Source organism: Rhinopithecus bieti, unplaced genomic scaffold (genome assembly GCF_001698545.2).
Source record: "Rhinopithecus bieti isolate Rb0 unplaced genomic scaffold, ASM169854v2 scaffold_72735, whole genome shotgun sequence".
In the NCBI taxonomy this organism is placed as follows: Eukaryota; Metazoa; Chordata; class Mammalia; order Primates; family Cercopithecidae; genus Rhinopithecus; species Rhinopithecus bieti.
The window spans coordinates 117,514-141,236 of record NW_016827539.1 but is presented as its reverse complement, the minus strand read 5'-3'; the positions used below and the strand labels follow the sequence as shown (position 1 = coordinate 141,236).

Below are 23,723 nucleotides of genomic sequence, written 5' to 3'. Positions count from 1 at the left end.
GGAGAATGGCGTAAATCCGGGAGGCGGAGCTTGCAGTGAGCTGAGATCCGGCCACTGCACTCCAGCCCGGGCGACAGAGCGAGACTCCGCCTCAAAACAACAACAACAGCAACAACAAAATCTGATGAAGTTGTGCCAATAGTGCACGAACACGGACATATCTGAGTGGCTCCAGTCCTGCAGGGACACTCTGAGGAGGCTGCACTGCCGGGCGCTCTGCAGAGTGGGCCGAGACATCAGGCAGTTGAGGAAACATGTCTTTATATATCCATTACTTTATAACTTTTAAGTGATGGGTTTGTCTGATACATTTTTTATGTGTTTTTTTTTAAAGAGGTAGTTTTACATACAAAAGTGCCAAGCTTGGCAGTCATAATTCAGTTGGATTTTCGTAATTTACTTACTTTTCGTAGTGATGGGGTTTTGCTATTTTGCCTAGGCTGGTCTCGAACTCACTGGCTCAATCAAGCGATTCTCCAGCCTCAGCCTCCCCAGCAGCTGGGATCACAGGTGTGCTATTGTGCTAGGCTGTGAAATTTTGTAAACTTCACTTTGGGAGGCTGAGGTGGGCGGATCATGAGGTGAGGAGATGGAGACCATCCTGGCTAACATGGTGAAACCCCGTCTGTACTAAAATAAATACAAAAAATTAGCCGGGTGTGGTGGCAAGCACCTGTAGTCCCAGCTACTCGGGAGGCTGAGGCAAGAGAATGGCGTGAACCGGAAGGGCAGAGCTTGCAGTGAGCCAAGATAGCGCCACTGCACTCCAGCCCAGGAGACAGAGCAAGACTCCGTCTCAAAAAACAAAAACAAAAACAAAGAAATTTTGTGAATTTATGACTGTAACCTCTTTGAAGAGACTAGGAATCTTTTTTGTTGTTGTTGTTGTTGAGACGGAGTCTTGCTCTGTCGCCCAGGCTGAAGTGCAGTGGCCGGATCTCAGCTCACTGCAAGCTCCGCCTCCTGGGTTTTTACGCCATTCTCCTGCCTCAGCCTCCCAAGTAGCTGGGACTAGGAATCTTAAGAAAATGAGTGCTTTCTCTGTTTTTTTAGAGATGGAGGGGTGGGGAGAGTCTCACTATGTTGCCTGGGCCTCAAGCATCCCAAAGTGCTGGGATGACAGGCATGAGCCACCACACCTGGCCCCAATTAGTGCTTTGAACGCTGTCTAAATCCTTACATCACAGAGAACATCCCTCCTCCCCCCGCAGGAAAGAAAGAAAGTGGCTGGACGGTATCGACCTCACCAGGTGTGCTACATCAAGGCCAGAAAGAGCCGCTGAAGAAGGTGGTGCCCACAGGGCTTGGACACGGGCCATGCCAGCTGCACATGGAAGGCCATTTCTCACAGCACTCTGCTTGTCCTGGGCACAGGAACCAGATGTTTCAGGGGCTCAGAGCCAAGTACTTTTGGGGTCTGAGTACTGCACAGAGAGGGCCCAGGCACTTGTTCTGCTTGCCGTGTACCCCACCATGCCTGCGCTGAGGACCAGCCTCAGTCCATCCTGCCCAGAGGGGTGGGAGCACACATTGGGCCTGGAAGCCAGAAGCCCTCTCAGAGACACTGCTTGCAGCCCTGTGGGAAGGGTTGGATGGGGGCTAGGGTCTCCAGATAAAACGGTAATTCGAGAAACCCTCCCAGACAGCTGGGAGGTGGGAGGCTATGGCATTAACCCCAGGAAACTGTCCTTCCTGAAGGTCTGGACTCCCTCTGGAGGGCAGGATGCTTTTGTAGATATGGTCCTCAACCCTCTACTCTGTTCCCACCCTCCCTGGCACCTGTTCTGGCTGGTAATTGTCTAGTTATTTGTAATGTAAGCTCCCGGAAGTCAGTGTGCAAATGGGAAGGGCTCCACTCACCAAAGGCTTCCCAGTCCTGGGCCCCAGACCAGGCGGGTCTGGAGAAAGGCTTGCACCACAGGGTCCCTCACCAGGCCATGGAACTGGAAGCTGAAGGCCCACACAAGGCCACTGCCTGGGAGAACAAGCATAGGCAAGTGTGCCCGTCATGGATTGTCACAGAGCGGAGGGAAAAGAAGCCATGGGAAGGATCAGCCCTGGAAGACCCGATAAAGGAGTTGTGATGTCAACCTGAAGGTGTCTGGAAGAGTTTTAAGCAGTTCAGAAGTTTGCATTTCAGGAATATTAGTCCGAGGTGACAGCCACTAGGATGTCAACGATGGCTGTCTCTGGGGGTGGTGCCCCTGTGCGCTTTTTTCTTTTTGCTGATCTGTGTGTTTTCTGCAGTGAACGTAGTTTACCTGTGCATGTCACTTTCCTAGGACTACCATAACAAGTCACCACGAACTTGGTGGCTTCAAACCACAAAAGTGTTCCCCCACAGCTCTGGGGCCCAGAAGGTGGAGACCAAGGTGTGGACAGGGCTGTGCCCCCTCCGAAGGCTCTGGGAGAGGATCTGCAGGGCCTCTTCCAGCTTCTGGCTCCTCCTGAAGATCCCTGGCATGGGCACCGCTCCAATCTCTGCCTGGGTCTCCTACGGCCTTTCCCCGGGTGTCTGTGTCCTCTCGTCTTCTTGTAAGAATGTCAGTCATTGGATTTAGGAACTACCCTAAATTCATGATGATTTCATCTTCAGATCTTTAACTCAACTATATCTGCAAAATCCCTTATTCCAAATAAGGTCACCTTCTGAGTATCTAGGTGGTTGTGAAGTTTTGGGGCACCACCGTCCACTGCACTACAATGAATAATACAAATAAAGTTTAAAGGGAAATTAAAAAATCATTCTAGGGCTGGGTGCCATGGCTCACACCTGTAATCCCAGCACTTTGGGAGGGTAAGGCAGGAGGATAGTTTGAGACCAGGAGTTCGAGACCAGCCTGGGCAACACAGGGAGACACAATTTCTACAAAAAACTCCACCCACCTCTATCAAAAATACAAAAATTAGCTGGGTGGTGGCATGTACCTGTAATCCCAGCTACTTGGGAGGCTGAGGCACAAGAATTGTAGTGCGTGGAGATCGTGCCACTGCACTCCAGCCCGGGTTAGGAGTGAGACTGTCCCCAAAAAAGAAAAAAAAAAAAAAAAAAATAGACAAAAGAGACGAAGAGAAATTTCTCCAAAGAAGATGTACAAATGGCCAACAAGCACATGAAAAGATTCTCAGCATCGTCATCCATTAGGATACTGCAAACCATGTTTTGTCACTATTCACGGGCATTAAATGTGCTGATGCACGCACGAAACAGTTCATAAAAGGTATCAGTGGGGATACAGGAAAGGGTCTCATTGGAGGTGCTGGGGTCTTTAACCAGAAAGGCAAAGCCTTTGCCACTTTGCTACGCCACTCCCAAGGTGCCTCCGGCTTACAGAAGCACCGTCCACAGATGCAGAGTTCAGGCACTCAAACCAGCGATCAGAGCTCCTGCAGGAGATGGGGGTGGAGGGGGGAGGGTCTCCCGGCTCTAGCACCTGACATGAGTACATCCTCCTACAGGCAAGTGAAAAACAAAACTTAACGCCGGATGTGGGTCGGGCGTGGTGGCTCACGCCTGTAATATCAGCACTTTGGGAGGCTGAGGAGGGCAGATCACCTGAGGTCAGGAAACTGAGACAAGCCTGGCCAATATAGTGAAACCCCGTCTTTACTAAAATTTACAAAAATTAGCCGGGCATGGTGGCACACGCCTGTAATCCCAGCTATTCGGGAGACGGAGGCAGGAGAATCACTTGAAGCTGGGAGACAGAGGTTGCCTTGAGCCGAGATCACGCCGTTGCACTCCTGCCTGGGTGACAAGAGTGAAACTACGTCCAAAAAAAAAAAAAAAAAAAAAGCAACAAAAAAACAATTGCCAGATAGAGTGTTGTGCACTGGTAGTCCCAGCTACTTGGGAGGCTGAAGTCGGAGGATCGCTTGAGCTCCCAATTCGAGAACAGCCTGGGCAAGACCCTGCCTCTTATAATCACGCCCAAATCGTAATATCAAACATAAATCTTTGCACTCAAATGGACAGTTCATTACGTGGCACCGCGTCCTGTTGCGGATCAAGGCCACCTGAGTTGGTTAGGACAGCTAAGCCCACGTCTTGGGCTGTTCGCCACCGGTGGGGCTAGATATGATTTTGTGCCGGAGCGGCCCAGCGTCTTACAACTCTGCTGTGAGGGACGGGAGCTGATTATCAGGTCCAGAATCACGAGTTTAGAAACATTAACAGGAAGTACGGTACCATAAAGTGGAAACTTTAAGGTGCTTATTATTTTTCTCCTGACTTGTTCCTCTATGTGCCGCTCCAGGGGTATCACGTCCCGGGACCGGTGGGACCCTGGCCTGGCTGCCCTACCGGAAGCGAAGAGAACTCCACCCCCCAGGAGCAGCCGTCGGGCCTCAGCCCCGTCTACAGCGGGAGAGCGTGGCCCATGCCACAGGCAGCTGGTTGGGCCCCTGGTGCAAGTCTAGGGCCTGCAGCCAGTCTCGGGGGCTCCGGGGGTGCCCGCTGGCTGGGGTCAGAGGCGGCTTCTCTCGGGTACGGGAAGGCGGACTGCTGTGCAGCCGCGGGCTCGCTCGGGAAACCCACACTCACACAAAAGCGGCAGCACCACTGCGCCTAGGCTATCGTCTCCCAACATGGGGAGACAAAATGGCCGCCGCGCCCAGAGCCGAAATTACATCCGGGCTCCGCGACACGTCCGAACCACAACTCCCAGAATGCTCTGCCTCGACGGCGGGAGACGAGACGCGCTCGGGCGCCGCTTAGGTGGCGCTAGGCCCTGTGGCTCCTCCCTGCAGCGGAAGGCCTCCGAAAACGCGGCGTCTTAGGTCGCTTCCTCCATTCTTCGTTGCACTGGCCAACGGGACGCTTAGTCTTTTGGCAACGGGGTGAAACCTGCCTTGTGCCTGAAGAAACGATACTTCCCGGTGTGGCTTCGGCGCCTGCGCAAAAGCCTGCGGGACGCACTCCAGTTCCCGGCAGGCCCCGCGACGCGAGTTTGCGTGCTGACGCACGGAGTTAGTCGTGCTGACGTGCAGCGCGGCCCAGGCGGGGTGCGAGTGGCGCAGTCGGAGCCCGCTGCGGCCCCTGAGGAAGCCAGGAGGCGTCGGCGTCGGCTGAGGCGGGCGGACCGGCGAGGCGAGGCGGCGGTCTCAGACCCCGAGGGACTCGGGAGCTCGAGCAGCGGCGGCGGCAAGACCTCTCCCCCTCGGAGGCGGCGGGCGGAGGCGGCGGGTGAGAGGGTGAGGGAGCCAGCGAGCCGGGTGGGGGAGGGGCGGCGGCCTCGGCGCGAGGCCAAAGCGCGCGGAGAACGGCGCAGGCCGCCGAGCTCTTCCGCGCGCACGCGCACTCTCCGCCCTTCACTGGCGCGGACACCTTCGCCTCCCTTCCCCCTTCCCGCCGTTCTTGTCGCGCGCGGGCTTCGATCCCCCGTCCCTCCCCCATGACAACGGCGCTCGCGGCCGCCTGTACTGGGGTTCGCGAGCGCCCTTGGCGAGGTGGAAGCGCGCGCGCCTCGGCTTCACTCCTCCCCACCACACGTGCGGCCGAGGTGGCCTTCCCGCAACTGCCGCTTTCGGCCCTTAAGTAGCGGGGAAGCGGCGGCGGCGGGGGACGTGCTCCCGGACCTTTGCCCCAGGCTGCCGATCTCTTGTCCTCGGGCTTCTCTTCAGCGTTGGGCTGCCCGTGCCAGGGGCCTCCCAGACTGCGGGACGCCGCGCAGCCCCTCCCCATTCCGCAAGGCCGAAAATAGGCCCCGGCGCTGCGGGGAGGGCCTTGAACTCCGGGGCCGGATTTAAATGGTTTGGACTGCGCTATCAAGCCTTTGAGTTGTTAGTGGCGGGGAGAAACCCCAGATCTTAAAAATTGTGAAGAAAGTGAAGGCATTCAGTTTACATTTGTAAGGTAGACGGTTTCCTTTTTTCTTACACTTTTTTAACGTTTCCCGAGAATTCGTGTTAAAACTAAGGAGGCTTTTGGAGACCTTCGTTGGGAAGAAAACGCCGGAGTCGTATTTAAGTTTTCTGGTTGGTTTCAGGCGTTATTTGGCACATAGCTCTTCTGAAGCTTGGTTTCCACTCGGCTTCAGTTAGGACGAATCTGGATCAAAATTTCAGAGTGTTTTGTTGCCTTTCATTCTAAGTGCGTGGGCTTAGGGCTCTTCTAAAGCTGCTATTTTAGCTTTCTGGGTTCTTTGTGTCCACTCAGCCGCCCTGGAGCGCCCCGGTGCTGAGCTGGCTGTGCTTCCTGATGTCCATTTTCTTGGACAACCCTTGTCTCCCCTTTTGGTACCGTTTCCTTTTTTGCAAATTTTAATGTTGAATTTAAGGATATCTTTCTACTTCCTTGTTAGCTTGGCACTCTGATAGTTTCCCAACAGAAAAGGGTCTTTTTGTCTTCCTTTGTACCTTTTATTTTTTGCTTTTATCTTGGGTAACTTTTGCATATCCACTGTGGCCCCCGCTTTAAGAGTTTTATAAAATCGTTTGGTGATTTGTCTGTGGTGTTGATGTTCCTAATTTCCGTGTCTTAGCACCCCATTAGATGCTGTGGGGTCGTCGTATTTTTTTGTGGGGTAGGGGTGGCTCATTCCCTAAAAGTTCTCCGAAACATTGTGACCTAATATCCTTTGCTTAGCACCTACTGGTTTTCCTTCTTTTTTTTTTTTTCTTTTTTTTTTTTTTTGAGACGGAGTCTAGCTCTGTTGCCATTCTGGAGTGCAGTGGCGCGATCTCAGCTCACTGCATGCAACCTTCCGTCTCCCGGGTTCAAGCGATTCTTCTGCCTCAGCCGACGAAGTGGCTGGGATTACAGGAACGCGCCGCCGCCCAGCTAATTTTTGTATTTTTAGTAGAGACGGGGTTTCACCCTGTTGGCCAGGCTGGTGTCAATCTCCTGACCTGGTAATCCGCCCACCTCGGCCTCCCAAAGTGCTGGCTTTACAGGCGTGAGCCACGTTACCCGGCCTGGGTTTCCCTTCGGTTTTCCCTTCTTAGGGAGTGGGAGGATTTTTGTGTGAGGTGGTATGAAAGTGTGGGTGAATGGTTGAGCTGAAGAATTAATTGCAGGTCAAAAACATGCTGCAAAGGAAGCAGAAATTTGGTAGGGTAGGGAGAGGCAAAGAAGGACCTAGTTTTAAACTGGGGAGGATTGGAGCTAGGAGATGAAAATGAGGATTGGGATGTAGAGAAATTGATTTTTTGAGTTATAATGTTTTTCATTTTTTCCTGGATTTCTGCTTGCCTTTTCCAGGTTTAGCTTCTGTCACCTTGTACTTTCGATATTGGGTCTGCTACTGGGATTGGGTAGGGACCCATCCTTAGTCTAGGGTGAGGAGGTATGGGCTAGCACCCTTCTATATACTCTGTGTGCGTGCATGCAGTAGTATATTTTTCCAAACATTTGTATGATGCTTCTTCATTCTGGAATTTTCTAAATGCATCCTTCCCTTTTATCCAGTTCTTTTATGTCTTTGATTACTCTCTCCACTTTGCCTATTCCGTAGGGTTTTTTCTGAGTAGTTTTTCCTCATACATGTATGTTCTAGGAAATTATCTTGGAGAGGATGAGGATGAGAGAGTTTATGTAGCCAAGGAATCTCACTAGAAAACTGGGACTTGAGAATTTTCAGAGTCACATCAGGGTTGGGACTAGTTGAAAGGCTAGAACCTGGGACAAGGCATGGGGTTAACACAGGAAAGAAGGAAGCGGCAGGGCTGGGAGAAAAAAACTAGGAAGTGCTATCCAGGGGATTGGTGGGGAAGGCTAACAGTTGGACATTAATGAAAGTGGGGTGTAGAGAGGGTTTCTAGATTTAGAGCAAGGTATATGGAGAAAGTATGGGAACGGTTGGAACAGAGACTGGTTTGATGTGTTTAAATAGAGCAGAGTTGAAAGCAGATAATATTTGACAGCTGGCAAGACTTGGAGGAACTGCAAATTGTAAATCCTATTGAGAGGAAAGAAATTGGAGGAATAAAATATCAGGATGGTTGATAGGATCTTTAAATATTTGGAATCAAGGAAATGGCCCTTACCTGGGAGGTGAAGTATACGAAGATTATCCAAGGTTCATGTGTGTTTCTGATGCGCGTGCCGGCCTTTAGTTGGGGTGTGAGGCTGCACATTCTGAACCAACTAGTCTGCTGTTCAGATACCTAGGGGCTGTGTAGTTTATTTCGTATTTATATAGGGTGGTCTGAAATCCTTAGGTCAGTTTTTGGGAGAGTCTTTGGACATGGACTAGAGGCCCTTGGGTGCCACAGATCTGTGTCTGGTATTTGTTTTGCCCAGGAGGCCTTGGTTGGTTACTAGAGGTTAGAAATTAGAGTAGTTGGTAAGATGCCACTCGTGCATTTTGGGGCCAAAGGAGAATGAAAAGGGACAGTGTGGAGAGGTTTTAGAGGAACAAGATCCTTGTTTGCCTAGGGTGGAAAAAGAAGAAAATCTAGGTGCAGGGAGGGATTATTTAGAATTCTGTGCGAGGGCATTTAGAGAGAAAGGTGGTAAGAACTGGGCTGTGATTTGGTAGAAAGGAAATTTGGAAGGACGACGAAGTGGTTTTTTTGGGAGACCAGGAGGATGGTGGAGCATTATATAGCGAAGACTTAGTGTGAAGATAAATGTTGAAATAGGGACGAAGGAGAGCAGGGACTTGGGTGTGGGGCGGTAAGTGGTTAGTTTGGGGCCAGGGGCCTGACCCGTGTCTCCCCGCTCCCCCTCAGGAGCGGTGGTGCCCCCCCGGGCACGGGGCCATGTACAACGGGATCGGGCTGCCGACGCCCCGGGGCAGCGGCACCAACGGCTACGTCCAGCGCAACCTGTCCCTGGTGCGGGGCCGCCGGGGTGAGCGGCCTGACTACAAGGGAGAGGAGGAACTGCGGCGCCTGGAGGCTGCCCTGGTGAAGCGGCCTAATCCTGACATCCTGGACCACGAGCGCAAGCGGCGCGTCGAGCTGCGATGCCTCGAGCTGGAGGAGATGATGGAAGAGCAGGGGTGAGGGAGAGCTGGGGGAGAGTCAAGCACTGAATGAGTGCAGAGCTGGGGGTGTTAGGTGGGATGTAGGGAGCTTAGGGTGGTTGAAAAGAGGCCTGGCAAGGAGTTGTGGTAGGGGAGGAGGCAAATGAGCTCTAGAGAATTGAAAACAGTTAAGGGACAGTGCAGAGTGGGAAATGAGAAGGCTGTGTGTCTGAGGCGTAGATGGGAGCCTGAGGGATTAAATGGAGGCACATGGGAGAAGGGAGGGGCCGTTGAGGAACAAAAATGTGTTTCAAGGGAGAGATGGGAAAGCAGAGACCAGGTAGAGGAGCTAGGTAAGCTGATAGGTGTTGTCATTGGTAGAAAAGAAGAATGGATGTAAGGATTGAGACCTTGGAAAGTAGCATGGGCAGGAAAAGAGGAATTAGAAGAACATTTGAAGAAGAGGGAATCATGGGCTGGGAAGGGAAATTTTGGAAAAGGAGCACATTAAGGCAGAAAACTCTTTTAGAGCAGTGGTTTTAAACTTCAGCAATGGTGACCTTTTTATACAGTATCCCTCACTTTGGAATCCCAGGAAATGAAAGGCCCGTTCTTGTTGAAGTTGGGGAGGAGCACTTGAAACCCTGCTTGCTTAATTTTTTTCTTTGGCCCCTTAAGTGTAGCATATATAAAATCCACTGTTCTAGCGGGAGTAGTAAGTAGAGGGAAGAAAGATAATGGGAAAAGATTAGACTGAAGAGAAGGGACTTTTGGGTGACAGCGAGTGAAAAGTTCTGTGTGTGCATGGAGAGGGAAGGGCCCCTTTTGGGAATGAGGGAAATGGAAACCTGGGACTGGGGAAAGTGTCCTGTCAAGCTTAACCCTGAAGGGATTTGTTCTTCAGGTACGAGGAACAGCAAATTCAGGAGAAAGTGGCGACCTTTCGACTCATGTTGCTGGAGAAGGATGTGAACCCTGGGGGCAAGGAGGAGACCCCAGGGCAGAGGCCAGCGTGAGTGTTGCACTCCCCCTCGATGACTGGACTCTACTCTGGCTGCTGGCTGCCGCTCCTGTCCTTTTCCTTACGTGGGACTTCCTGCTTTCGTCTGCATTTCCCATGCCTTATTTGGCTCCTGCTTATACTTTGGTTCTGAATATGGCTCTGTCCTTTATATTTCCTTCAGACTTTTGCCCTTCTTTTCTCTAGGGTCACGGAGACTCACCAGTTGGCAGAATTGAATGAGAAGAAGAATGAAAGACTCCGTGCTGCCTTTGGCATCAGTGATTCTTACGTAGATGGCAGCTCTTTTGATCCTCAGCGTCGTGCCCGAGAAGCTAAACAGCCAGCTCCTGAGCCTCCCAAACCTTACAGGTATACAAGGGCAAGAAACCACTGTCAGCTTCTTTTCTTGATTGTAAGATCCTTGCTCTGTTTTTTTCGTTTTGTGGACTGATTTCTTCCCAGACTCTTCAGATTTTGTTTTTCTGAAGTTGAGGTGTCCAAGAAAATTTGTCCAAGGGCTAGCCACAGTGGGTCACGCCTGTAATTCCAGCATTTTGGGAAGCTCAGGCAGGAGATGACTTGAGGCCAGGAGTTTGAGACAAGCCTGGGCGATATAGTGAGACCCCATTTCTACAAAAAGAAAAAAAGCTGGGTGGTGGCACATGCCTGTAGTCCAAGCTACTTAGAGAGGTGGAGGCAGGAGGGTCTCTTGAGCCCACGAGTTGGAGGTTACAGTGTGAGCTATGATGCTGCCACTACACCCCAGCTGAGGCAACAGGGCGACACTATTTTTAAAATTTTTTAAAATATTTTTTTGAGACTGTCTTTTAAAGAAAAGAAAGGAACGTTTGCCCTAACACCCATCTCTGCTGCTTTTTATCTTTCCCAGCCTTGTTCGGGAGTCTAGCAGTTCTCGCTCACCAACCCCAAAGCAGAAGAAGAAAAAAAAGAAGAAAGATAGAGGACGGTAAGTTAGTTAGAAATTTACTTTGCTAGCCAGAGGACGAATCCTGTGTTCCACTCTCTCTCTGGAAGTGGACAGTTCTGGCTTCCACAAAGCAGGAGATAGTTGTCAGGGAGCGGGGACTTACCATTGAGGCCTCATCTTAAAGGAATATCTGAGTTTTGCAGTGGGGAAGTGTTGAAATTGCAATGCTGCCAATTAAGATCAGCCAGCAGCATTTTGGATTCTGGAATTTTCTTTCATTTTGAGGTTTGTTGACTTAAGGAGTTACTTGCTAGAGAAGGAAGAAAGGAGTCCTGGGCTTAGGTCTGGGGCATTACTGCTATTAGGATGTTCAGGTGTTTTAGAAACCTTTTTAGGGGAGAGATTGTAAGTGGGAGGGCCAGGAAAGAAGCCAAGCAGAATGATCTTGCTTCTGAATCCATCTTTAGCAGGTCAGAGAGCAGCTCTCCTCGACGGGAGAGAAAGAAAAGCTCAAAGAAGAAGAAGCACAGGTACGAGGTGTGAGTACTTGAGTGATTGGAGAAGGCTTGCTGAATTCAGGCAGAGGTGTTTTTTATGTTTTTTCTTCTCTTTTTTCCGACAGGTCAGAATCTGAGTCCAAGAAACGTAAGCATAGGTAAGAGCTCTTTAACTCATTGGGGGCACAGTGGCATGTAGAGTGGTGATTTCTTTTTCTTGGAGTGAAGCTCAATACCTTGATCTTTCTCCTGTTAACATTCCCTAACTCTTTCCATTTCACTTTTGGTTTTGTTTCCTTTTTTAAAAAAGTTACTTGTAACAACCTTTCCTTATTTCCCAGGTCTCCCACTCCAAAGAGCAAACGTAAATCTAAGGACAAAAAGCGAAAGCGGTAAGTGAATTTGTGGGGAATTTGCTTAGGAAGTAAGTGAACGCCACCTTAGTGGGAAGGGGTTGAATCAGTTATGTCCCTGACTGGTAAAGGGTTGAGGGGTAGGTGAGGAAAATCCAGGGCAGGTACAGCAGTACCCTGAGCTGTGGCGGTGGTCTTCCTTCAGGTCTCGAAGTACAACACCAGCCCCCAAGAGCCGCCGGGCCCACCGTTCAACTTCTGCTGACTCTGCTTCCTCCTCTGATACTTCCCGCAGTCGGTAAGGGGTAGTCCAGGAGGAAGGGAGGGAGAGGGAATGATGGGTTAATTAATTTAATATTTATTGAGCGCCCACGGTGTGCTAGGCGCTGCACAGACCATTCGGAAGACACGGTCCCTGCCCTCTAGGAGCTGACAGGCTAAAGCAACAGGATGGACAGACATATACATTTCCCCTTCTCTTTTTTTTTTGTTTTTGTTTATTTGTTATTTTTTGTTTCGTTCTGATGTATATGGACTGCCAGAATAGGGGGGGTGGTGGTTTGTTCGTGGTGTCTGGGGGAGGAAGGAATCCTTACCCTGGCTTCCTTAATCGGGGAAGGCTTCCTGAAGGAGGTGGGCTCAGAGGTGAGTTGTGAATGAAGTGGGTAGGGAGTGGGCTGGGTGGATGGTTTGGGGATGTTTGGGGGAGGTGAGTGAAGGGGTAGAGGGAGAACACTCTTTGGGATTGTGTTGGGAAGAGAAGAACCAAAGTGGACTGTACTTGCATTTCAGTGAATGATTTGAGTTACGCGACTAAGCAGGCTTTTTGGAAGAGGGTTGTACAGTTAGGAAAGGTGGATGGGAGTTGGGGAGGGGGTTTCCTATTCTCCCTTTGAGCTGATTTCCTTCCTCTCCCCCATCCTCAATTAACTCCTGTAGGTCTCGAAGTGCTGCAGCTAAAACTCATACAACTGCATTGACTGGGCGAAGTCCTTCCCCTACTTCAGGGCGGCGAGGGGAGGGAGATGCACCTTTCAGTGAACCAGGTACTACCAACGCACAACGGCCTAGTAGCCCGGAGCCTGCTACAAAACAGCCTAGCAGCCCTTATGAAGACAAAGATAAAGACAAGAAGGAGGTATGTTACTGAGTTGGTGATGTTCATTGGATTGCAAGTGTATAGATTTAGGATAAACTTGTGACGTGAAAGGGAGACGTAGTAACTTACTAAAATAAATTCAGTTATTTTTTTCTGCATTGATCTCCCAGTTCTCTTACTGTATCTGCAGAACTTTTAGTATTGTTACTAGACTGAATTGTGAACCCTTTAGAATCAAATCCTATTGGATATTAATAGGTTTTATATTGTGTCTTGTTTATACATAGAACTGGAACAAAAGTTGTATTTTATCTGTGTACGCCGTGTAATGCCTCTACTTTCTTTTCTTTTTTCATTAAATGCTAGTTATGTCTCACTAAAACTGTTTAATCCATTGGGTTGCCACCAATAGTTTGAATGAAACACTGGAATAGTTTTCTTTTCTAATTTTAAGCATTAATCTTTTCCTCTTGCTTTAGTGATTACAGTGTAAATTCTTGGCCTCTCTCATCAATTTTCCATGTCATCCAGGGTTACCTTTCCAAATTACAAGTTGGTTGACCTTGGAAACTTAACTGCTTCCTTACTGCTTTTGAATTATGTTTAAGGCTTTTAATAATCTGGTCTTTTTCTCATTTCCTGTACTCTACCCATCCTGGTCTGCTTTTTTACTCTTCAAACAAATCATGTTCTCACATCTTTATTCATGCTGTTTCTTTTCTTTTAATAGAGTTATTCTTCAAAGGTGAAGTTGCCATTCGCTATAGGAAACTGCTTATTTTTCCATTTAAAGATAGTTTTTTCCGCTTTCATAACATTTTGTAGTGGTATTTGTTGTTAAATGTAGTAGTGCGTTAGTTATTTGCATTTTGTGTTTCTTTCAGTTTTAAGATTCTCAGACTATCCATGTCTTCATATGTTTTCCCCACTGTCCTTTATATGATTCATTGTTATTGAATGAAAGTGATCGCTTGTGGTCAGGGGATGTGTAAAAGAAAAGTTAGTGGAAAGGGTGTTGGGATCTTAGGAGTGATGTGAAGTTTTGGCGTTTATGAATACCTATCCCTACTCTTTCTTTCACTCTTAGAAATCTGCAACTCGACCTAGCCCCTCTCCGGAAAGGAGCAGCACAGGCCCAGAACCACCTGCTCCCACTCCGCTCCTTGCTGAGCGACATGGCGGCTCCCCACAACTCCTTGCAACAACCCCCTTAAGCCAGGAGCCAGTGAACCCCCCATCTGAGGCCTCTCCCACTCGGGGCCGTTCACCACCTAAGTCTCCTGAGAAACTTCCCCAGTCTTCTTCCTCAGAGAGCAGCCCACCATCCCCTCAACCTACCAAAGTTTCTCGGCATGCCAGCTCTTCCCCAGAAAGTCCTAAACCTGCTCCAGCTCTGGGGTCCCACCGAGAAATTTCTTCTTCTCCCACATCCAAGAATCGCTCACATGGCCGAGCAAAACGGGATAAATCACATTCTCATACCCCTTCCCGTAGGATGGGGAGGTCCCGTAGCCCTGCCACCACTAAGAGAGGGCGATCTCGGTCTCGAACCCCTACAAAGAGAGGTCATTCTCGATCCCGATCTCCCCAGTGGCGTAGGTCCAGGTCTGCACAGAGGTGGGGAAGATCTAGAAGCCCCCAGCGACGTGGCCGCTCTAGGTCTCCTCAGCGACCAGGCTGGTCTAGGAGCAGAAATACCCAGAGAAGAGGCAGGTCTAGGTCAGCAAGGCGAGGGAGGTCCCACTCTAGATCCCCAGCCACTCGGGGCAGATCTCGTTCTAGAACACCAGCCCGGCGGGGCAGGTCACGCTCTAGAACACCTGCCAGGCGGAGATCACGATCCAGAACACCCACCAGGCGTAGGTCTCGGTCTAGAACACCAGCCCGGAGGGGCAGGTCTCGGTCTAGAACACCTGCTAGGCGCAGATCTAGGACCCGATCGCCAGTACGACGGAGGTCTCGTAGTAGATCACCAGCCAGGAGAAGTGGCAGGTCACGCTCTAGAACCCCAGCTAGACGTGGCCGCTCACGCTCCAGAACCCCAGCCAGACGTGGCCGCTCACGCTCTAGAACCCCAGCTAGACGCAGTGGTCGCTCACGCTCCAGAACACCAGCCAGGAGAGGGAGGTCTCGATCTAGGACACCAAGACGAGGAAGATCCCGCAGTAGAAGCTTAGTTAGACGTGGAAGATCTCACTCTAGATCACCTCAAAGAAGAGGTAGGTCTGGCTCATCTTCAGACCGGAAGAACAAATCCAGAACATCTCAGAGAAGAAGCAGGTCCAATTCAAGCCCAGAAATGAAGAAATCACGCATTTCTTCAAGGCGGAGCAGATCTCTGTCTTCACCACGGTCCAAAGCAAAATCTCGCTTGTCTTTGAGGCGCAGCCTTTCAGGGTCTTCCCCATGTCCTAAACAAAAGTCACAGACGCCACCCAGGCGCAGTCGCTCTGGATCCTCCCAACGTAAAGCTAAATCTAGAACGCCACCTAGACGCAGTCGCTCCAGTTCTTCTCCGCCACCTAAACAGAAATCTAAAACACCATCAAGACAAAGTCATTCCAGTTCATCTCCTCATTCTAAAGTGAAATCTGGAACACCACCGAGGCAAGGGTCCATAACAAGTCCCCAGGCCAATGAGCAATCTGTAACGCCACAAAGACGGAGCTGTTTTGAATCATCACCTGACCCTGAGTTGAAATCTAGGACCCCTTCTAGACATAGTTGCTCAGGGTCCTCTCCTCCTAGAGTGAAATCTAGCACACCTCCCAGACAGAGCCCATCTAGGTCATCATCTCCACAACCCAAAGTGAAGGCGGTAATATCACCAAGGCAAAGAAGCCATTCTGGCTCTTCTTCTCCAAGTCCTAGTAGGGTGACATCGAGAACAACTCCACGGCGAAGCAGATCAGTATCTCCCTGCTCCAACGTGGAATCCAGATTGTTGCCAAGATACAGTCATTCTAGGTCCTCCTCACCGGATACCAAAGTGAAAGCTGAAACACCGCCAAGACAGAGTCACTCAGGGTCTATTTCACCACACCCCAAAGTAAAGGCCCAAACTCCACCAGGGCCAAGTCTTTCTGGATCAAAGTCGCCATGTCCCCAAGAGAAGTCTAAAGACTCACTAGTTCAAAGTTGCCCTGGATCCTTCTCTCTGTGTGCAGGAGCAAAATCTAGCACACCACCAGGCGAGAGCTATTTTGGACTCTCATCTCTGCAGCTGAAAGGACAATCTCAAACTTCACCAGACCACGGATCTGATACTTCAAGTCCAGAAGTGAGACAGAGTCACTCAGAATCACCATCTCTGCAGAGCAAATCTCAAACATCGCCTAAGGGAGGGCAGTCCAGGTCTTCATCTCCAGTCACTGAGCTGGCATCCAGATCTCCAATAAGACAAGATAGAGGTGAGTTGTCAGCTAGTCCTACATTGAAATCCGGAATGTCTCCTGAGCTGAGCAGGTTCCAGTCTGATTCTTCTTCATATCCTACAGTGGACTCGAATTCTCTCTTGGGGCAGAGTAGATTGGAGACTTCTGAATCAAAAGAAAAAATGGCCTTACTCCCTCAGGAGGATGCTACTGCCTCACCTCCTAGACAAAGAGACAAATTTAGTCCCTTTCCAGTACAGGATAGACCTGAGTCTTCACTAGTGTTCAAAGACACACCTAGAACCCTGTCAAGGGAAAGAAGTGGTGCTGGATCATCTCCAGAAACAAAAGAGCAAAATAGTGCATTGCCTACATCAAGCCAAGATGAAGAGTTAATGGAGGTGGTAGAGAAGTCTGAAGAACCCACAAGCCAAGTCCTGTCTCATTTGTCTTCAGAACTTAAAGAAATGTCTGCAAGTAACTTTGAATCATCTCCTGAAGTAGAAGAAAGGCCTGCTGTGTCTTTGACTCTTGATCAGAGCCAGTCACAGGCTTCTTTGGAAGCAGTAGAAATTCCTGCAATGGCCTCATCTTGGGGTGGGCCACAGTTTTCTCCAGAACATAAACAACTGTCTAACTCCCCACTCAGGGAGAACAGCTTTGATTCATCTTTAGAATTTAGAAACTCAGGCCCACTTGGTACAGAAATGAATACTGGATTTTCTTCCGAGGTTAAAGAAGATTTGAATGGACCTTTTCTTAATCAGCTGGAAACAGATCCATCTCTAGACATGAAAGAACAATCGACAAGATCCTCTAGACGCAGCAGTTCTGAGTTATCCCCAGATGCAGTGGAAAAGGCAGGGATGTCTTCAAATCAGAGCGTCTCTTCACCTGTGCTTGATGCTGTACCGAGAACACCCTCGAGAGAAAGAAGTAGTTCTGCATCTTCTCCTGAAATGAAAGATGGTTTACCCAGAACTCCATCAAGGAGAAGCAGGTCTGGGTCTTCTCCAGGACTTAGAGATGGGTCTGGGACTCCCTCGAGGCACAGCCTGTCTGGGTCCTCTCCTGGAATGAAAGATATACCTAGAACACCATCCAGAGGGAGAAGCGAATGTGATTCTTCGCCAGAACCGAAAGCTTTGCCTCAGACTCCTAGGCCGAGGAGTCGTTCTCCATCATCCCCAGAGCTCAACAACAAGTGTCTTACCCCCCAGAGAGAAAGAAGTGGGTCAGAATCATCAGTTGATCAGAAACCTGTGGCTCGGACTCCCTTGGGGCAGAGAAGTCGTTCGGCATCCTCTCAAGAACTTGATGTGAAACCCAGTGCATCCCCTCAGGAAAGAAGTGAGTCAGACTCTTCTCCAGATTCTAAAGCCAAGACTCGAACCCCACTTCGGCAGAGGAGTCGCTCTGGATCATCTCCAGAGGTTGACAGCAAATCTCGACCTTCTCCTCGGCGCAGTAGGTCTGGTTCCTCCCCTGAAGTGAAAGATAAGCCAAGAGCAGCACCGAGGGCACAGAGTGGTTCTGATTCCTCTCCTGAACCTAAAGCTCCAGCCCCTCGGGCCCTTCCCAGACGAAGCAGATCAGGTTCGTCAAGCAAAGGTAGGGGCCCTTCTCCTGAAGGAAGCAGCAGTACCGAGTCCTCTCCTGAACATCCGCCCAAATCCAGAACTGCTCGCAGAGGTTCCAGGTCATCACCAGAGCCCAAGACCAAGTCTCGTACACCACCTCGACGTCGCAGCTCTCGATCATCTCCTGAGCTAACGAGGAAGGCCAGACTCTCCCGTAGAAGCCGTTCTGCCTCATCCTCACCAGAAACTCGCTCTCGAACTCCCCCAAGGCGCCGGAGAAGTCCTTCAGTGTCTTCCCCGGAGCCAGTCGAAAAGTCGAGGTCTTCACGCCGACGGCGCTCAGCTTCATCTCCACGCACTAAGACAACCTCAAGGAGAGGCCGCTCTCCTTCACCAAAGCCTCGTGGACTACAGAGGTCCCGTTCCCGCTCAAGGAGAGAGAAAACCAGAACAACCCGACGTCGAGATAGGTCTGGATCTTCTCAGTCAACCTCTCGGCGAAGACAGCGGAGCCGGTCAAGGTCACGGGTTACTCGGCGACGGAGGGGAGGCTCTGGTTATCACTCAAGGTCCCCTGCCCGGCAGGAAAGTTCCCGGACCTCCTCTCGACGCCGAAGAGGCCGCTCTCGGACACCCCCAACCAGTCGGAAGCGTTCTCGCTCACGGACATCACCAGCCCCGTGGAAACGCTCTAGATCTCGAGCCTCTCCAGCCACTCACCGGCGATCCAGGTCCAGAACCCCCCTGATAAGCCGACGTAGGTCTAGGTCTCGAACTTCACCAGTCAGCCGGAGACGGTCAAGGTCCAGGACTTCAGTGACTCGACGAAGATCCCGGTCAAGAGCATCCCCAGTGAGCAGAAGGCGATCCAGATCCAGAACACCCCCAGTAACCCGTCGTCGTTCAAGGTCCAGAACACCAACAACACGCCGGCGCTCCCGTTCTAGAACTCCACCAGTGACACGCAGAAGGTCCAGATCTAGGACTCCACCAGTAACCAGGAGGCGATCTCGAAGCAGAACTTCACCTATCACTCGCAGAAGATCAAGATCCAGAACATCGCCGGTCACCCGAAGGAGGTCTCGATCTCGCACATCTCCAGTAACTCGAAGAAGGTCCCGCTCTCGAACCTCACCAGTGACACGCCGCCGCTCTAGGTCCCGGACACCTGCAGCTATTCGGCGCCGCTCTAGGTCTCGAACGCCGCTGTTGCCACGCAAACGTTCTCGAAGTCGCTCACCACTTGCTATCCGCCGCCGCTCCAGATCCCGTACTCCACGAACAGCTCGGGGCAAACGGTCATTGACAAGATCTCCTCCAGCCATCCGCAGGCGTTCTGCATCTGGAAGTAGTTCTGATCGTTCACGGTCTGCTACTCCTCCAGCAACAAGAAATCATTCTGGTTCGCGGACACCTCCAGTAGCACTCAACAGCTCCAGAATGAGCTGCTTTAGTCGTCCTAGCATGTCCCCAACACCTCTTGACCGCTGCAGATCACCTGGAATGCTTGAACCCCTTGGCAGCTCTAGAACACCCATGTCTGTCCTGCAGCAAGCCGGTGGCTCCATGATGGATGGTCCAGGTCCCCGAATACCTGACCACCAGAGAACATCTGTGCCAGAAAATCATGCTCAGTCCAGGATTGCACTTGCCCTGACCGCTATCAGTCTTGGCACTGCTCGGCCTCCTCCGTCCATGTCTGCTGCTGGCCTTGCTGCAAGAATGTCCCAGGTTCCAGCCCCAGTGCCTCTCATGAGTCTCAGAACCGCCCCAGCAGCCAACCTTGCCAGCAGGATTCCTGCAGCCTCTGCGGCAGCCATGAACCTAGCCAGCGCTAGGACACCTGCCATCCCAACAGCAGTGAACTTGGCTGACACTCGAACGCCAGCTGCAGCAGCGGCCATGAACTTGGCCAGCCCCAGAACAGCGGTGGCACCTTCGGCTGTGAACCTGGCTGACCCTCGCACTCCCACAGCCCCAGCTGTGAACCTAGCAGGGGCCAGAACCCCAGCTGCCTTGGCAGCTCTGAGTCTCACAGGCTCTGGCACCCCACCAACTGCTGCAAACTATCCCTCCAGCTCCAGAACACCACAGGCTCCAGCCTCTGCAAACCTGGTGGGTCCTCGGTCTGCACATGCCACAGCTCCTGTGAATATTGCTGGCTCCAGAACCGCTGCAGCCTTGGCCCCCGCAAGCTCCTCTCCAGTGTCTAGGATGGCTCCAACATTGTCTTTGGGTGCCCAAACCTCACCAGCCCAGGGTGCCCCTCTCTGGCCTACGAGCGGTGTCTAGTGGCAGAACCTCACCAGCCGCTCCTTGACCGAGCCAGTCCAGGAACACCACGTCTGCCCCAAGCCAGTCTAGAATGACCTCTGAACGCTCCTCCCTTATCCTCTAGGATGGGCCAGGGCTCCTTCACAGTCTCTTCTTCCTCCAGCACAGGATTCAGCCAAGGTCTCCTGTGCCTTCTGCTTTTTCAGACCAGTCCCGTTCTTTGATTGCCCAGACCACCCCCATAGCAGGGTCTCAGTCCCTTTCCTCTGGGGCAGTGGCAACGACCACGTCCTCTGCTGGTGACCACAATGGCATGCTCTCTGTCCCTGCCCCTGGGGTGCCCCACTCTGATGTGGGGGAGCCACCTGCCTCTACTGGGGCCCAGCAGCCTTCTGCATTAGCCGCCCTGCAGCCAGCAAAGGAGCGGCGGAGTTCCTCCTCCTCCTCCTCCTCGTCGAGCTCTTCTTCCTCCTCCTCCTCATCGTCGTCCTCGTCTTCCTCCTCTGGCTCCAGTTCTAGTGACTCGGAGGGCTCTAGCCTTCCTGTGCAACCTGAGGTGGCACTGAAGAGGTGAGGGAGCTTGACTTTAGCATCCTTCAGTGGGGAGGTATTGGGGATGGGTTGGGAGTGGGGAGGGAGAAACCGTGTCACAGGTGCTTGACTCTTGGAGGAGGTATGGGGATCTTGACCCTCAGGCTGGGGGTAGAAGAGAATGCTGGGGCGGGGGCGGAGGGTGGAGGAATGGGACAGATAAAAGTCTCCGAAGGTTCATTCTCTAGAGGATAATGATAAGTTTTCCGTCTCTACAGAGGACAGAACTAGAGGAAATGGACTTAATTTTACAGCAGGAGGGATGGCAGTTAGACCTCAAGAGGAACTCCCTGGGCTGGAAGGATCTTCAGAGGTCATCCCATCCCTCTCCCTGCCTCCAGGCAGGACGGCCCCTTCCCCAGCCAACCTGCACTCACAGGGGCCTCCCCAAGCTGCGGCTCTCCGAGGAAGGAGACTACCCAGCTTCAGCTTCCACACCTGAGCCCAGAGGCCTTATTCTTCCATCAGGGACATTCTTGAGGTTTAACCTTGATCCCTTATGCTGCGGGCCCCAGCCTGTTGCTTCTGTTAGCAGAGGTTGGGTCAGCTCGCACCACTGCTCTCCAGAGAATTGCTGGCTCACAGGGCTTGGAGAGCTCCCAGCGCCTTTCTCAGGCACCCCTCCCCCCACTGCCGTTCCTCCAGGCCAAGGAAGGTAGGGTTGGGGCTGGGGCAGCTTGTCTCCTTGTGACACTCCTCTCCTCCCACAGGGTCCCCAGCCCCACCCCAGCCCCAAAGGAGGCTGTTCGAGAGGGACGTCCTCCGGAGCCAACCCCAGCCAAACGGAAGAGGCGCTCTAGCAGTTCCAGTTCCAGCTCCTCCTCTTCATCCTCCTCCTCCTCCTCCTCCTCTTCTTCTTCGTCCTCCTCTTCCTCTTCTTCCTCTTCCTCCTCCTCTTCCTCCTCCTCCTCTTCTTCCTCCCCTTCCCCTGCTAAGCCTGGCCCTCAGGCCTTGCCCAAACCTGCAAGCCCCAAGAAGCCACCCCCTGGCGAGCGGAGGTGAGTGCTGCCTTGCCTGAGATGGAAGGAGGGTGGGGGAGTGACTTATCCAGAGACGGGGCCCTGGGGTGTGAGCTCCCCGCTGGGTGTCTCACGTGACCTTGGGCATCTGGTCGTGGGGGAAGAGGCACTTGTTCTCTCCCCCGCTCATTGCACCTTGTTCTGGCGAAGGGCTGCGCCATCCACGGGCGCTCAGGCCAGGACTGGGGGGTCCTTGGTTTCTTCCTCTCCCTCTCTCAACACATAGCCTGGTCCCAGGGTTCTAGCTTTGTCTCCCTGTTGCTACTGCCAGGGCTCTGGTCTGGCCACCATCATCTTCTCCCGACTCTGTCCACAGCCTCCTCCCTGTCTCCCCGCCTCCACGCCATTCTCTTCCACATGTAGCCAGAGGGACCTTTCTAAAACGCACATCTGGCTACTTCCCTCCACTCCACAAATCCTTCAGGACGCCCTGTGGCCTGCAGGACAAAGCCCCACCTCTGCGGGAGTGGCGTGTGAGGCTCTTCACCAACGGGCCTTGCCCGCCCTGTGTTCTCCTCCTGCCCGCCCCCACACATGCCCTGTGCTCCAGCCACACCCAGCGCCTTGCAGTCTAAGGAGAGCCCATGCCTTTGGACATGCTGTTCCTTCTGCCTGGAATTTCCTTGTCCGCCTGGTGAACTCCTCGTTCTGCAAGACTCCGCTCAAACAGCACCTTCGAGAAGACTGCCCTGCCCCTTCCCTGCCCTGCCCCATGTCCCCTTTCCTTGGGTCCCCAGAGCCACGCACATCCAGCCCTGCTTCCCACACACGGGGCCGTGCGTGCCTGCCTTCACCACTGAGCTCCTTCAAGGGCAGGGACTGTCTTTTATCTTTGCATCCCCCGCTGCACCCTGTGCCTGCCCACTGGGCACTCGGTGGATGGTGTGCGGGCGGATGGGTGAGTGAGCGGACAAAGGTGGGTCTGAGGCCGGCCCTGTGTGGTGTGAGGTTTGGTGGTCAGGACCTGGGCGGGTGGTCCTGAGTGCTGGCCGGTGTGCTTGAAAGGGCGTGGTGCTATTGGATCCTACTGTGTTCCCCAGGTCCCGCAGTCCCCGGAAGCCAATAGACTCCCTTAGGGACTCTCGGTCCCTCAGCTACTCGCCTGTGGAGCGTCGCCGTCCCTCGCCCCAGCCCTCGCCACGGGACCAGCAGAGGTAAGGCCAGCTGCAGGTGTCAGCACCCAGCCTTGTCTGGCTGCCACTGCTTTCTACCAAGAAAACTTTGTGGATCTGTGGTGCCTGAGGTGGTGCCACTTTGTGGCCTGATGTCTGTCCTGTGTTGCAGCAGCAGCAGTGAGCGGGGTTCCCGGAGAGGCCAGCGTGGGGACAGCCGATCCCCCAGCCACAAGCGCAGGAGGGAGACACCTAGCCCTCGGCCCATGAGACACCGCTCCTCCAGGTGCGCATCCTCCTGGAAGGCTGAGGCCGCCTTCTGGGAGCCAGTTGTGGTGGTGGTGGGTGGCAGCCCCATTTTGGGAGTGGCCCAGAAGCTGGCCTTGAGGACTAGGGTCAGAACTCCCTTTTGACCCGGATTTTCTGTTGCAGGTCTCCATAAATTGTCTTTGGGGGATTCCACCAGACCCCAATGCTCTGGAGCCACAGGGAGTGTCCCTTCTTCCCCAGCAGAGCCGTGGGAGGGTCCTTGTCTGCTCTCCTTTAAACCTTAGCAGCCCTCGGATGAAGGGCTTCCTTTCCCTCTCCTTTTTTTTCTTTGTTCCTGTGAAATGTTAATCTCTGTGAGTTCTTCCTGGTTCACGTGTTCTGGGGGGTTTGGGGTGGGAGGGAATGCAGATGGGAGTTGGGGGAGGGGAGGATACAGTTCAGGACACCCCAGCCTGGAGTCAGGGCCTGGGAGGCATGGCCCCAGTTGTATCCAAAAGTTCCCAGGGGTGACTGTGATGGTGGTTGGGACTGGAGGTTGTATAAGGTGTTCTTGGAAGGAAGGGGCAGGAGTTGGAATTAGTTGGTCCCTCCTGCCCCCCATGAGGTTGTGTACCCCTCCCCCCAACTTTTCACGTTTCTTAAAGGCATTTTGGTTTTTTAAAATCTGTACAGCAAGAGCAACTTTTCTGTCAAATAAAATGAGAAATGCAGGAA

General features: G+C 52.3%; 2 protein-coding genes across 4 annotated transcripts; both read left to right on the top strand.

Moving 5' to 3' along the window:
* Window positions 1-4,107: 4,107 nt before the first annotated feature.
* Window positions 4,108-14,122, top strand: SRRM2 (serine/arginine repetitive matrix 2). 2 transcript variants are annotated; one of them, XR_001883793.1, is made up of 12 exons: window positions 4,108-5,185; window positions 8,674-8,945; window positions 9,814-9,921; window positions 10,117-10,281; window positions 10,802-10,879; window positions 11,308-11,370; window positions 11,463-11,495; window positions 11,679-11,729; window positions 11,896-11,988; window positions 12,074-12,335; window positions 12,630-12,828; window positions 13,877-14,122. XR_001883793.1 is itself a non-coding variant. In XM_017863866.1 (10 exons), the coding sequence occupies exons 2-10, from the start codon at window positions 8,704-8,706 to the stop codon at window positions 12,114-12,116; spliced, it is 876 nt and encodes a 291-aa protein (XP_017719355.1). In that variant the 5' UTR covers window positions 4,108-5,185; window positions 8,674-8,703; the 3' UTR covers window positions 12,117-13,166. The 2 variants fall into 2 exon arrangements, 1 of the variants encoding a protein (XP_017719355.1); XM_017863866.1 differs by lacking the exon at window positions 13,877-14,122 and having other exon boundaries at window positions 12,074-13,166.
* A 5,345-nt stretch (window positions 14,123-19,467) lies between these two features.
* Window positions 19,468-23,723, top strand: LOC108523333 (serine/arginine repetitive matrix protein 2-like). 2 transcript variants are annotated; one of them, XM_017863868.1, is made up of 5 exons: window positions 19,468-20,587; window positions 21,319-21,606; window positions 21,944-22,781; window positions 22,915-23,025; window positions 23,172-23,723. In XM_017863868.1, exons 1-3 carry the CDS (start codon window positions 20,331-20,333, stop codon window positions 22,200-22,202), a joined length of 804 nt encoding a protein of 267 aa, XP_017719357.1. In that variant the 5' UTR covers window positions 19,468-20,330; the 3' UTR covers window positions 22,203-22,781; window positions 22,915-23,025; window positions 23,172-23,723. The 2 variants fall into 2 exon arrangements, with proteins under 2 accessions (XP_017719357.1, XP_017719356.1); XM_017863867.1 differs by having other exon boundaries at window positions 22,912-23,025.

Bases quoted from the DNA above. Each gene is read 5' to 3' on its own strand.
- SRRM2 (XM_017863866.1), top strand. From the start codon at position 8,704: ATGTACAACGGGATCGGGCTGCCGACGCCCCGGGGCAGCGGCACCAAC. The intron at 9,922-10,116 runs GTGAGTGTTGCA...TCTTTTCTCTAG, and splicing joins ACCCCAGGGCAGAGGCCAGC to GGTCACGGAGACTCACCAGT. The intron at 11,730-11,895 runs GTAAGTGAATTT...GTCTTCCTTCAG, and splicing joins AAGGACAAAAAGCGAAAGCG to GTCTCGAAGTACAACACCAG.
- LOC108523333 (XM_017863868.1), top strand. From the start codon at position 20,331: ATGCTCTCTGTCCCTGCCCCTGGGGTGCCCCACTCTGATGTGGGGGAG. The intron at 20,588-21,318 runs GTGAGGGAGCTT...CTCCTCCCACAG, and splicing joins CCTGAGGTGGCACTGAAGAG to GGTCCCCAGCCCCACCCCAG. The intron at 21,607-21,943 runs GTGAGTGCTGCC...CTCTGTCCACAG, and splicing joins CCACCCCCTGGCGAGCGGAG to CCTCCTCCCTGTCTCCCCGC.